This window comes from Calypte anna, chromosome 5 (genome assembly GCF_003957555.1).
Source record: "Calypte anna isolate BGI_N300 chromosome 5, bCalAnn1_v1.p, whole genome shotgun sequence".
In the NCBI taxonomy this organism is placed as follows: domain Eukaryota; kingdom Metazoa; phylum Chordata; class Aves; order Apodiformes; family Trochilidae; genus Calypte; species Calypte anna.
In genome coordinates this window covers 818,115-830,627 of record NC_044250.1, presented here as the reverse complement: position 1 = coordinate 830,627, position 12,513 = coordinate 818,115, and the positions used below count along the sequence as shown (strand labels likewise).

Below are 12,513 nucleotides of genomic sequence, written 5' to 3'. Positions count from 1 at the left end.
CGCCTCGCATGGAGGACGCCGACTCGGCGGCGAAGCAGCAGCTGGGCTTAGCGGAGGCGGCGGCGGTGGCGGCTGCGGCAGCCGCGGAAGGACCCGAGCAGCAGCAGCAGCAGCCGCCGCAAGAGGCGGCCTCGGGGGCGGAACCGGAGCCCGAGGAGGAGGAGGCGGCGGCAACGCAAGTGACGGCGGTGACGGTGATGGCGACAGATGCCGAGCACATGGAGATGGGAGCCGAGCCCCTGCCCAACGCCGACGAGGCCGCCACCGCCTTCGCAGGTCAGGGCGGGCGCAGTGCGCAGGCGCAGCTCCCTCAGCGCCGCCGCCTCAGCGCTTTCCCGCCCAGCCCGGCTCTGGTTGTCCCCAGCCCGGCTCTGGTTGTCCCCCTGCCCGGCTCTGGTTGTCCCTAGCTCAGCTCTGGTTGTCCCCCTGCCCGGCTCTGGTTGTCCCTAGCTCAGCTCTGGTTGTCCCTCAGCCCGGCTCTGGTTGTCCCGCTGCCGGGTTCGGGGTGTCCCCTGCCCGGCTCTGTCAGCTCCCAGCCGGGGTTGGAGCCGCCTTCCCTGCCTGAACCCCCCCGGCCGTCTCCCCGCAGCCTTCCCGCCTCGTTTACCTCAGGGGTGCAGCGGCAAAGCGCAGGTTGCAGCTTTACTCACTCTTCAAACTCGTAGGAAATCACCACGCTCCTCACTTCCATGCCACTTCCCGTGAAGTAAAACGAGGAAAAGCTGCTTTAGTGCCTGTAAAGTTGGTTTCACCCCGTGTCCTGTTCACTCAGTGCCCTGAGATAAGCAGAATTGTGTAGACAGCCTCAGGTAAAACATTTCAGAGCCCTTCATGCCTAGATCAGTATCTCCATGTGAGCTTCTGGGTGTTTTTTCACTTTTAGCCTATGTGTGCCACTGAAAACCTCACGATTTTCAGTTTTCAATCAAATCTACACAATAGGAACATTGGGTCTAAGTTTGGATGGTTTTTAAAGGGACATTGCGTACAGGTAATGGCACCCTGGAAATGAAGACATGGCAGAGGGAGAGTCAGGTTCTCGTTTGTGTCTTTGAATAAAAAGGATCACAGTTTGGTTTGGTTTTTTAGTGCAGCTGTAATATTAATTTTTCCCTTAGGATTATTCCTGTCTCAAGGAGGTTAAACCATGTTCAACTCAAAGCATAATAAGGATCAGAATGATTGTGTTTATAAAAACGTTATCAGGAATAACAACATTAATTTTGAAGAAGAAGGTAATTCAATTTTTTGCTGTTTATCAGCAGCAGAATATTAACTCCATGTGTGTCTTACATTTCAGAAGTCACCACAGTGACTGTAGCCAACGTTGGTGCCTCTGCAGACAATGTTTTCACCACTTCTGTGGCAAATGCAGCATCAATTTCAGGCCATGTGCTGGTAAGTCAGCTCCTTGGTTTGTTTTCTTGGAGGGGCTTATTATGGTACTGAAGGTAAATTGGTGCAAAAGATGAGAAGAGGATGTGGTGGTGGGTGCAGCTGATTTGGTTGTCACTGACTGGAAAACTGTGATGAAGTGCCTTGTGTTGATGCCTTTGTGATTTTGTGTAAGGAAAACACACACAAAAAGGACAGTAAAAACCAGACTGTGGTGGTTGTCATTCCAAGGGATTTTTGTGAAGTTTGACAATGAGTGTTGGGAAGTTTGGTAGCATTGTGGTGCAGGGTACACCTTGGGAAAAGGTACTCATCAGTTTGGGTCAAAAGAGGATGCAAACAGTTGCTGGGTTGGTACTCTTTTTTTAGACTATTTAGGGAAAGAGGTACCTCTGATTGATGTTCCCTTTCCTTTGAATATCTCCTTGGACCAACTTAAAGGATCATGAGATGCAGGAGAGGGCAATAAGTGCCTCAGAGTCACCTGAATGCTGCATTTTGCTGTTGTGCCAAGTGGCTCATCCTCTGTGTGTGGAATGGGCTTGGTACCCTGGGTAAAGAACCTGTTTTTGGGACATGACTTTCCTTGCAGTGCACAGGCTTTAAACCCCCAGACCATCAGCTGGGGGACTACTAAAATACATTGACATTTTAACTCTTACCAGTTTCAGCTCTTTATTTCTTTTATAGTCTGGCAGGACAGCCCTGCAGATCGGGGACAGCTTGAATCCTGAGAAAGCCACTCTGATTGTGGTTCACACTGATGGCAGCATCGTAGAAACCACGGGGCTGAAGGGTCCCTCAGCACCCCTGACACCAGGTAGGTGACAGTCAGACTGCTGTGGCACTGCCACTCCTCAGGTGTGTTGGGAGCAACAAACCCCATGCTGTGCATCATGTTACAAGTAAAGGTTGTGCCCTCTTCACGAGGTCCTTCTTGTATTTCTTGGGAGTAGAAGAATATTTACTTTTTTTTTTTTCTCTGCCAGGAATAGATTTAATTTTCTTTGGCCAGAAATAGGTTTAATTTTCTTTGTCCTGACCCTTGCTTGAACAATCATCCCCTGCAGCTGGGCTGTCTCCTGCCTTTCTACACCCATCCCACCCCTAGGGGCAGATGGATCATTTTAATATCAGCAATAAGATGAGTCTCCCAGGTCTGCACACGAGGGCTGCAGTCCAGCTGTGTCTCTGCTCACTCTGGGATGGGTGTCACAGCCTCAGCACTTCACCTCCTGCCAGAACATTTTTCCAGCCCTTTCTTCACCTGACACCTCTGCCCCAGCCAACCCCAGTGTCTGCAGACACAGCCAGGGTGCTTTTTGGTTACTGTCACCTTTCTTTTCTGTCTTTCTTCTTTTTTTTTTCTTTTTTCCCCAAAGGACCTCAGTCTCCTCCAACACCTTTGACAACTGTCCAAGAAAAAACTGGAACCAAGTACAACTGGGACCCCTCCGTGTACGAGAACGAGCTGCCGGTGCGGTGCCGGAACATCAGTGGCACCCTGTACAAGAACAGGCTGGGCTCAGGTACTGCCCCTGCCTGCCTCAGCTGGGGGAGCTTCTTCACTTCACGCACTGTTCTTTTAATCAGGATACTTTTAAGGGCTGATGGTGAGGGGAAGAAAGCTCCCTAGCCAGCCTGGACCCTCTTGATGTTACTGCCCTCCTCTGTTCTGCTCTTTATTCAGAGGTGTTTGAAGCTTTTTCTGAGCTCTGTGGACAGAGGCTGCTGTGCAGGCTGCTCACCAACAGTCTGACTCTGGTGTTCTTTTTGCCTCAGAGCTCTCTAAAGCAGCCCTGCTGGAATGGAAAGCAGAGAACTTGTCCCCTGCTGGGACTCCTTATCCCCTCTTCGCTCCTCTCCGTGAGGAAGCTGAACAAACCAACTCCTGGTGTTGTCCTAACCGTGTCTCTTGTGTTCCATCCCAGGAGGCCGGGGGAGATGCATCAAACAGGGGGACAACTGGTACAGCCCCACGGAGTTTGAGGCCATGGCAGGACGGGCCAGCAGCAAGGACTGGAAGAGGAGCATCCGCTATGCTGGGAGGCCCCTGCAGTGCCTGATCCACGTAAGGTCACGTTTGCTTCCTCCTCCTTTCTGCTGCAGGGGCAGGAGGAGGTCACAGGCTCTGCAGAGGTGTCTGTGGTGGTGCTGAGGGGCAGTGTGGAAGCCACACAAGGATTGGGCTGAAAAATCAGTGATGTCAGGGTTTTTCTAGGTGTGCTTTCCAATAGCACCCTGCAAATCTTGTGCTTGGAAAGGGGTTGTGGGTTATGCAGGGTGAAGTCCAGCCTGGAGAAGTGAGCTGTAATTCAGCTTCATTCTGTTTGATTGGCAAACATGGCCTTCACTGCACCAGTTATTGAGTTGCTCAATAAATGGATTGAGTGTCCAGGAGAGCTTGGCATTGCCTTTAGGTTGACACTTGATTTCTGCTGGAGCAGAAACCTGATAATAAAGCCTCAGATTCTCCCATCTGTGCCTTCTGGTTTGAAGGTTGTTCTCCCATCACTCTCCCCTCCTCTGCTTCACCCCCTCCCTGTGATGCAGGGGAGCTGCCCTCTCCTCTCCCCTGTTCAGGAGGGAATAGTTTTGTCTCTCTGGAATCCCAGCAGGATCCAGTTGTGCTCCCAGGGGTTTTGGTGACTGAGGCTGAGTCAGGAACCTCTCATTTCAGGATGGGATTTTAAATCCTCACGCTGCCTCCTGCACCTGTGCTGCTTGCTGTGATGACATGACTCTGGTGAGTTGGGATTTTCAGAATCAGAGAATCACTCTGTTGGAAAGCACCTTTATGATCATCAGGCCCAACATCCATTAGTTTAAAAATCATTTTTCTGTCGAGCTGATGTGATCCTGAGTGTCTGAGAAATGATGCAAAGTCCTGGGGTGGCTGCCACGTGCATTGGCTCCCTAAAGGGGAGACAAGGAGCTGCTCACACTACAAGGTGGCAGCCTCAGGAAAACTGGGTGATAATTTTTAATTTTTCTTTTCCAAATAATGTATTTCTGTATCACATCTGATGCCTTTTGGAGATCATGGAAAAATATTTCTCTGAGGATTAGTGTCATATTCTGGATCCCCATTTTCATATGAAACTGCTTGGGGTTTTGGGTGGTTGGTCTGGAGTTTGCATTGTTGTTTGTTTGGCCTTAGCTGCATCTGGAAAGATGAGAATTAAACCCCAAGTCCCCAAGACCCCCCAGCTAATGCCTTTTTTAATTTTTATTTTCTGTGTGTGCTGCCCAGAGTGGCCCTGTGAGACTCTTTGTGCCCTACAAAAGGAGGAAAAAAGAAAACGAAATTCCTGCCACCCCTGTGAAGAAGGATTGCCCCAAAAACATCACTCTGCTGCCTGCCACAGCTGCCACTACATGTAGGTCCTTGGATAAAAATTGCTTCCTTTTTTTATGAGGAATTTCCCCAACTGCTACTCAGTGTCTGTCAGTGGCCCTGTGGAGCTACCTGCTGAGTGGAATCTCTGTGGGTTTTATCACTTCCTTGGATAGTGGAACTGGCTCAGTGTCTGTAGCTGAGTTCCTTCCCTGTTTTGGAGCAGTGAGCACAGTGTTGGGACTGCAGGTCCAATAGGGAAAAAGGAGCTGGATCTCCAGGAGATTCCATTTTAAGCATCTTCACTTCCTTTTCAGTGAGCAGGAGGTTTTTAGGTTTTATTCTGTGCAAGAGTTGGATTACCTGCTGCTACCTGCTCTCAGCCTGGGAGGGCAGGGGGGTTGTGGAGTCCTGGCCTTGATCTGTAGCAGTTTCAGGTGGTTTGTTCACAAATGACAATTAAAATAAAGTCAGAGGGATAGAGTGGCCCTTCTGTGCTCTGCTGGAAATCCCCTGAGCTTGATTTTTGTCCTTTAGAAGGTGGGGGGAGCTATGGAATAAAATTTTGTGCTATTTCTTGAAATAGAAGAGTGGGCTCTGAGCAGCTGGCATGAAAGCCACAGCTTCAGAGTCGTTAATGAAGGAGGCAGAAGGTGAAGCTTTCATCTGCAAATTGCTCTGCAGCATTCAGGACATTTGTTACTCCCTGCTGCTGGGTGCTGAACCAGTGGGGGGAACAGAAATTAATTTGCCAGCTTATCCAGCTCACACATCCCCAGTCACATCCAGGTGTCCTCCTGCTCCCCTCACACCAGCATCAGCTGGATGGTAACATGACAAAGTGAAGAGGGGGAGATCAGGTTATAGGGGAAGCAGGAAGAATAATGCTCAGGGATTGTGGAGGGGTTTGGGGTGGTTTTTTGTCCCCAAAAAGCTCTGACCTGTCTTGGTTGATAAACACCAGGAGCAGCCACAGCTTTCAGCAGGCATGAATCTGCAGCCTCAGGGGCTCACAATTAAATTATTAATTGCAAAAAGACCCTTGTGGCTGAGCAGTGTGCTGTGAATCAGCCCAAGCAATGGAGCCAGATTAATTAATCCTGTTCTAGAAGGAGTGGGAACATTCTGGAGCCACTTGGGTGTGTTCATCCCCAAGGACTTTGTGGCTTGTTCCTTGCATTGCCCCAGCCTGTTCTGTCCCTCAGTGCAGGCAGGCAGGTAAAATTGTCCCTCTAACCAGCCTGTCACAGAATGAGCTGTAATCCACAGGTTTTATGTTGGTTGTAGTAGTAACAACTTGCTCACGTTGTAATAAATCAGAATCAGCAAGAAACTGATGGGTTTTGTGACCCTGCTGGACCTTTCTGGTAGGTGTTAAATTACTGCTCAGAGAATAATTGAAAGGGAGGCGATTGGGAGTGTGTTTGGAGGGAACAGTTTGGCCTCAGACACCCAGAGAGTCACCAGGGGCCTGCAGGAAGCCAGCAGTGGGGTTTTTATTCCCATTTCCACCTGCACTGGGCATGGGTGTGACCCAGAGCTGAGTTATCCCTCTGACCTGGCAGCTCCCAGACTGTGGATGAGGCAGAGCAGGGATACCAGGAGAGACAGAGCTGGGATACCAGAAGACAGAGCAGGGATATCAGGAGAGGCAGAGCAGGGATACCAGGAGAGACAGAGCAGGGATACCAGGAGAGGCAGAGCAGGGATACCAGGAGAGACAGAGCAGGGATACCAGGACAGTCAGAGTAGGGATACCAGGATGTGGCCATGCCAGGGCTGGGTGTTAGGGTGTTAACTGTGGGGTTGTTGTGGTGTTGCAGTCACAGTGACTCCCTCGGGGCAGATCACAACCTCTGGTGCTCTGACGTTCGACCGCGCCTCCACCGTGGAAGCCACAGCAATTATCTCAGAAAGCCCATCCCAGGGGGACGTTTTCACTGGAGCCACTGGTAAGAGTTGAGAAAAAAATGGTTTGGGCACTTGGTGTATGGAGGGAGATTTAAAATGCTGCAGGAAAGATTGGTTTCTCCAGAGCCTACAGAGAGACAGCACACAACCCACTCGCTGTCCTTCCCTTCAGATCAATTCAGCAGCTTGAAATCTTGCACAACAATTTGCACAGAATAAGTTAAAGTTTAGTCCAGATGCTGCAGCTGCTGATGTGCACCTCTGCTGAGTTCCAGGGCTTAGGGTCATCTCTCTTATTTTTTTTAACCCTTCATCCTAAAATGCTAGTAAAAAAAAAAGATGAGGGTTGAAACTAAGCCAACAAAATGCTGAAAAATGCCAGAATAAAGAACACAAAATATAAATGCATGATTTATCTGTCAGTTCTTTCAGTTTGCTTGATGCACAGGGCTGGGAGCTCTGCTGAGGGAACTCTCCTGCTCTCATCCCCTGCAGTTTGGGGCCCTGTGGTGACTGTAAATCTGTAAAGGTGTCAGTGTGGGGGAGGGAAAGCAGAGAGATGATCAGGGCAAGGCTGCCTGGTGTGCTGCCTGTGTGGAGATCCTGCTGCTCTTCCCCTTTTGCAGCCTTTGGGATTATCACAGAATGTAGGACCTTGGATAAAATGTAAAAAAATATGGGTGAAAGCAGCATAAACCCTGAGCTGTGTCACCCCTCCTGCTGTGACACTGCTTTTTCTCCTGTGTTTTTCTGCAGTTCAGGACACCAATGTCCAGCAGCCCTGCCGGGTCACTCACCCAGAACCTCACTACCCCAGTTACCAGGACAACTGCCAGATCTCTCCTTTCCCTGAAGCTGCACTGCCAACATCTCACCCCAAAATTGGTATGGTTTGTGGCCTCATGGGGAGCATGGTTAGCAGGCCTTGAATTTGCTCTCTAATTTATTTTTTTTTTCTAGCAAAGGTAAAGATCAAGGCAGGAAAATAACCTTTGCTCTGACAAGTTTTGCCATTGTTAGGATTTGGAGCAGCAGGATTTCCACTCTGTGGAAACTTTTTCACTCTGTTGTTGGGAGGAGGCTGGTGGTGCCCAGTTCACCAGTCTGTGATCCTGTGAAGGTGCAGTGGTACTGCTCTAACACAGGGGGCTGTCAGACAGGAAGGGTTTGATTCCTGCTCTCTCAGGCATCAGGAAAAGATGGTGTCACCACACTGTGTCCCTCTGTGCAGGCTGCAGCCTCTCAGACCCTCCTTATCCTTTTATTTACTTGTTTGGAGCAGCACAGTGTGTTCTGCTCTGTCCAGAATGAAATCTTGCTGGGTTTAGGCCCAGGTCAGCTCTTGATGTTACTAATTAAACACTGATTGCTTTATTTTCACCAGTAAATACTTTTCACAGAGCTGTGCCAAGCTGAGGAGTTGGAAGTCACTCCCATTGATAAGTTATCAAGTGCCTGGCAGTGCCAGATTTGTGCTGGGAATGGAGCAGTGGGAAAAGCTCCTCAGACAGGTTCTGATCCAAGGCCAGGTTATCTCATGCTCATATCTGAGTACAAATAGTTCTGCACCCGTCCTGTGCAGGATGGAAATGATTATTTTAATTAAGGGCTGTGGAGTGTCAGGGTACAGCCCTGTCAGGAGAGGCCCCACACCTGGGGCAGAACCAGGTTCTGAGGCTTTTTGTCTCCACAGCTCTGCTGATCTCTTCAGCTTTTGGTGCTTGCATGAGACCCCCCAGCTCTGGCAGGGCTGAGGTGTGAATGCACTCAGTTGGAAGGTGTTCAGTCTGCCTTCCAGACACTTCACCTTTAGGAAATTCCTTAAATCTCTGATTCCAAGGAAAAGAATCCATCTCCAGGCAGGGTCCATTTTCCTGAAGACAGCGGTCAGTACCCAGCAGAGGTGGCAGATGGGGACACTCCCTTGTCACCATGGGGTGCTCAAGGACATTCTCAGTCTGGAGGAGGAGCTCCCAACAACAAAACCCAACAAACCCACCCAAACTGCTTTGTGGAAATGAAATGCCCTAATTCTGGATGTTTTCTTTTTCTCCCCAGTGTTAACCTCCCTCCCTGCCCTGGCTGTGCCCCCTCCCACCCCCACCAAAGCCATCTCCCCCTCGGTGGTGACGGGGCTGGAGGTGACAGAGCAGAGGAGTTGGCTGTACCTGGAGGAGATGGTGAACTCCCTGCTCAGCACTGCCCAGCAGCTGAAGACTCTGATCGAGCAGGCCAAGCAGGCCAGCTCCTCCTTCCGAGAGGCTGCTGTCACCCAGGCCAAAATCCAGGCTGATGTGGAGAGGAAAGAGGTAACTGTGCCAGAGCAGGAGGGAAAGGGCTGAGGCAGGGGCAGCTCTGGGGCTGAGGCATGAACAGAGGAGAACTTGGCTGGGTTCTGCTGGGTCTGACAGTGATGGTGGCCTTGAGGAATTGTTTCTGGATGTCTTGAGAGCAGTGCTGTGACTAAGAGAAATCTTTTGGGGTTATCTGTCTCATGGGAAAAGGAAAGGAGTGTTCTGGGGTTCTGTGGGCAGCGGGCTGCCCTACAAACTCCTTGGGGTTGGGAATCCTGAGCTCTCCTGTCAGAGACAGAAGGGGATTCAAGGTGTGGTTGCAGGGCTGGAGGAGCAAGGACAGAGGTGGCAGGATTTCCTCTGGATGTCTCTCTGGTGGGCAGTCTCCCTGGAGAAGAGGATTAGCCACTTGTAGAGGATGAAGTGGGGTCTGCTGGAAGGATTGGAGTTCTGGAGCTGCATCTCCAGCTGGTTGGGTGCTCCTTGCCTGCACAAGAACACTCTGGATTCAGACACAATTTTGGTTTTCAAGACAGTGATTCTGGAATGTCCCCCCTGTGCTGGGGACGCTGTGCCTGTGTCCTGGCTGAGCCTGCAAGTCAGATAATGCCAGAACCCACTCACAGCCCTTGCAGTGGACAGCAAGAGGTTTCCCTGCTGCCTCTTCCATCTCTTTGTCACCTCAGCATTTGCTCTCAGGCTTCATCATAAGGTCACAGGGTCCCTCTTGTAGAAAGGAGGAGGGGGGGTTCCCCTCTGTCCTCCTGTAACTGCAGTTTTGGGCTCTTCCCAGGGTCTCTTCAGGACCCTTTCCAACCCCTCTCCTCCTGCTCTGGCTGGGACGTGACAAGTGTGGTGTCTTTTCCCTTGCAGCAGTACCAGAACCAATTATTTCAACAGACAGAAGATGTGGATGGGAAGACAGAAATCATCATCAAGGTAAAGCCTGGGGTGGCTCAGTTTATGGAGAGTCCCCTCTTGTTCTGTTCCCTGGAAAGATGCAGAGGTTCTGATCTCTATTTTCTTATTGCCACAGAAGCCACACGTTCTGCATCTGGCCTTGCCTGCTGGCAGACACCAGAGCTGTTCCAAATCCCCCCCAAAATCAGCTTTGAGCCCCCTTTTTGGTGGCCTGAATCCCCAGGAGTACAAATACAGCTCTGTCACACAACTATTAACTGTGGTGAGCTGGGAGCAGAGGGTGTGATGAGCTGGGTGTTAATCAGGGGCTGACTCTGGGGTTGTGCTCAGAAGGGAGGAGCTGGAGCTGCCTGGGACACTTCCCCTCACAGCCTCACAACTGCAGCTCTGACATGCTAATGATTTGTCAGTGATTTAATGAGCTGGAAACAGAATGCTCTGTCAAGTGCTTATTTTTGTGGTAGTTCAGTGATATTTCCACCAAAATAGATTATCTTATTTGATGTCACTGGTACAAGATTAAAGCAGCAGGCACCAAAACACCTTTTTAAGATCCAGGTGTGATATTTTTTTTTCATCCCTGTGTCCTATCTTGCCTTGATTCTGGGTTTCAGTCCTTGCTTCTCTTAGAACCTTCTTAATTTCCTCCTCTGTTTCCCTGCTGGGCCACTGCTCCCTGCTGCCAGCTCACCAAGGCACCTGCCTGCTCAGATCCCTTTTTCAGGGGAAAAACCAGGGAAAGATTGAGGGTCTTTCCCTTGAGGGAAACTTGAGGGTTCCATCCTTACACCTGCTCCTGTTGTCCTTCCTCAGACCCTCTCAGGCATGCCCAGGGTTACGAACCACACCCTCACCACACCCCTCCTCACACCACACCCCTCCTCACACCACACCCCTCCTCACACCACACCCTTCTCACACCTCTCTCACCACACCCCCTGTCACCACACCCCCTGTCACCACACCCTCCTCACCACACCCACACCCCCAGTTGGGGTGTTGCTTTTCTGAGCTGCTGATTTCAGGATCTGTTTGGGATCAGGGTCTCTCCTGTGCCAGGTGATGTCACCGCCCCTGTGTCAGGCTCTGTCACCTCCCTCTCCTTGTTCCCTCTGATGTGGTCCCTTTGCTGTCCCATTTCTCAGCAGTCCTGTGTCAATTGCGGGCGGGAGGCAACCAACGAGTGCACGGGATGCCATAAAGTCAACTACTGCTCCACGTTCTGCCAGAGGAAGGTAGGAGCTTGGGTGGGAGCTGCAGGTTCTGTGGGCTGGAGAGGGGGAGTGCCCTGAGCCCCCCCTGGCAGCTGAGCTCTGGGGAGGGCAGGAGGGATGGGGCAGGCTGAGAACAGGAGGGCTTGCAGGAGGGGCTTTCAGTTGAAGTTCTGACTCTGAGATCATTGACACTGATGTCCTGGATTAGTTTTGGGGTGAAGAAGTCAGCATTCTGCTCTGGTATCGACCCAGGGGGTGGTTCCTGTCCTCATCTGTCACAAGTGCTGTTTGGCCAAGCACTGGAGAGCTGCTCTGGTCCATCCATGCTGCTCACAGCTCTTCTCCTGGGGGGCTTTGGCAGGCCACGGGCCCCATCTTTTCATGGCCTCTCTGTCTGCTCCCCCTGACAGGACTGGAAGGACCATCAGCACGTCTGTGGGCAGTCACCCACTGTGACAGTGCGAGCCAGCGAGGTGCACGTCACCGAGAGTGTCATGGAGAAGGTGACAGTCTGAGCAGAGCCACCACTGGGACCTCTCTCTGGAGCCCCTCAGGTGCAGCCGGCTGGATCGGCCACCAACAGTCTGTGCTCTGCAGCCCATGCTCTGCTCACTCACAGACTCATGCTTGAAAGACTTTGGTTTTTGATACTGTGAGACCCCGTCCTCTTCCAGACCTGTGAATAATGTGAAAACTTCTTCAGAAGGAGCAAACCTCACCCAGCTGCAGCCACCTGGGGTGCAGGGAAGCTTTGACTGTGCCAGACTGGAACCTCCACCATGTGGATGGCAGCAGCCTCACTCTCCATCTCTCCTGAGGGATCTCAAGCAGGGGCTGCAATGAGCTTTGCCAGTGTTCTTCCCTTCCTCTGGTTTGGAAGGAAATGAATCTTCATTGGATTTATTTAATTGCCTTGACAAAGTCAGCACAGGTTCTTATTACTATTGGAAGGACTTTTTTTTTTCTTCCCCTGTGTTCTCTCTGTGCTGGGCAAATCTGGAACACAAGGGAGCTTCTGCACTTGAATATAAGTGAAAAATAAGATGTTGTTAAATAAAATGCCCTGAAAGCTTGAGTTTGCTTGTGGTGCTGCTCAGGGAGAGGCAGGGGTGGCTGCAGCCTGGCTGTCCCTGCACCTGGGGTCCCTCTCCAGTGGTTTCCTCCCAGCAGAGGTGTCCCAGGTGGGTCCCATCCTGTGGCAGCTGGAGGTGGTGGCAGCCATCTGGCCAGAACCAGGTCTGACCAAACCCAAAGGGTGTTAACAGAGACATCCTGTAATTAATTAGTGCCACTTAGTGGCTGCTAATTAAAGAAGTGGTGAGCATTAGGCAGTTCTTTGCTTCATTCACTGCAGTGAGATCATTTAATGATTAATGTGCTTCTTAAATAATTGAGGCTAATCAGGCACCTTTAGTCATGGCTGGAGAGGAACGTCCAGGCT

At 50.9% G+C, this 12,513-nt stretch overlaps 1 protein-coding gene across 2 annotated transcripts; it reads left to right on the top strand.

Moving 5' to 3' along the window:
• Nucleotides 1-8: 8 nt before the first annotated feature.
• On the top strand, nt 9-12,147 carry DEAF1 (DEAF1 transcription factor). Of its 2 annotated transcripts, none has more exons than XM_030451069.1 (13): nt 9-276; nt 1,301-1,398; nt 2,086-2,215; nt 2,778-2,924; nt 3,327-3,466; nt 4,076-4,141; nt 4,649-4,775; nt 6,556-6,684; nt 7,400-7,528; nt 8,702-8,952; nt 9,814-9,876; nt 11,004-11,093; nt 11,483-12,147. In XM_030451069.1, the coding sequence occupies exons 1-13, from the start codon at nt 9-11 to the stop codon at nt 11,585-11,587; spliced, it is 1,743 nt and encodes a 580-aa protein (XP_030306929.1). In that variant the 3' UTR covers nt 11,588-12,147. The 2 variants fall into 2 exon arrangements, with proteins under 2 accessions (XP_030306929.1, XP_030306928.1); XM_030451068.1 differs by having other exon boundaries at nt 9,811-9,876.
• Nucleotides 12,148-12,513: the final 366 nt, after the last annotated feature.